The sequence below is a fragment of the Eimeria mitis genome, genomic scaffold, assembly GCF_000499745.2.
Source record: "Eimeria mitis Houghton genomic scaffold, Emh_scaff2959, whole genome shotgun sequence".
In the NCBI taxonomy this organism is placed as follows: domain Eukaryota; phylum Apicomplexa; class Conoidasida; order Eucoccidiorida; family Eimeriidae; genus Eimeria; species Eimeria mitis.
This window is the reverse complement of record NW_013571300.1, coordinates 2,202-2,737: the sequence shown is the minus strand read 5'-3', so window position 1 is coordinate 2,737 and position 536 is coordinate 2,202. Positions and strand designations below refer to the sequence as shown.

At 61.6% G+C, this 536-nt stretch overlaps 1 protein-coding gene across 1 annotated transcript in view; it reads left to right on the top strand.

Moving 5' to 3' along the window:
- Positions 1-2: 2 nt before the first annotated feature.
- The window catches only part of EMH_0060710 (uncharacterized protein), a gene marked incomplete at both ends in the record, with an annotated part of 2,644 nt that continues 2,110 nt past the window's right edge, over positions 3-536 (top strand). Inside the window, one exon of the mRNA XM_013497822.1 lies at positions 3-150. Within this exon, the coding sequence (XP_013353276.1) occupies positions 3-150 (148 nt within the window). The remainder of the gene's footprint in view (positions 151-536) is intronic.

Sequence of the window (536 nt, the reverse complement as noted above, 5' to 3'; positions counted from 1 at the left end):
TCATGCATTCTACATTTTTATTTCAGGGGAGTTCTTCTGTCACGCGAGATCTTGGGGCTGTTGCTGCAGCTGCTGCTGCAGCAAAAGACTACAGGGCTCATAGCTTCGTGTTTAGCCCCTTGGAGCCCACACCCACCACGCCTTCCGCTGGTGATACGGCGAGGCGCAGCAGCTGCAACGGCTGCTGCAGCAGCTGCTGCTGCTGCAGCAGGAGCAGCAGCAGCGGCTGCTGCTGCTGCTGCTGCTGAGGAGGCTTTGCAGGCTTCCACAGTGGGCCTCAGCAGACTGCTGCTGCTGCTGCTGCTGCTGCTGCTGCTGCAGCATCTGCGGTGAGGTAATCTGCTGTCCCTATGGCAGGCAACGGACGCAAGCAGCAGCAGCTGCTGCAGCAGCAGCAGCTGCTGCAGCAGCTGCAGCAGCAGCAACAACAACAGCAGCAGCTGCTGCACCACCACCAATGGCAGATGCCCTTACAACAGCCACAGCCGCCCCCCCCACCCCCTCCAGGGCTGCAGCAGCACCTGCAGCAGCAGCAG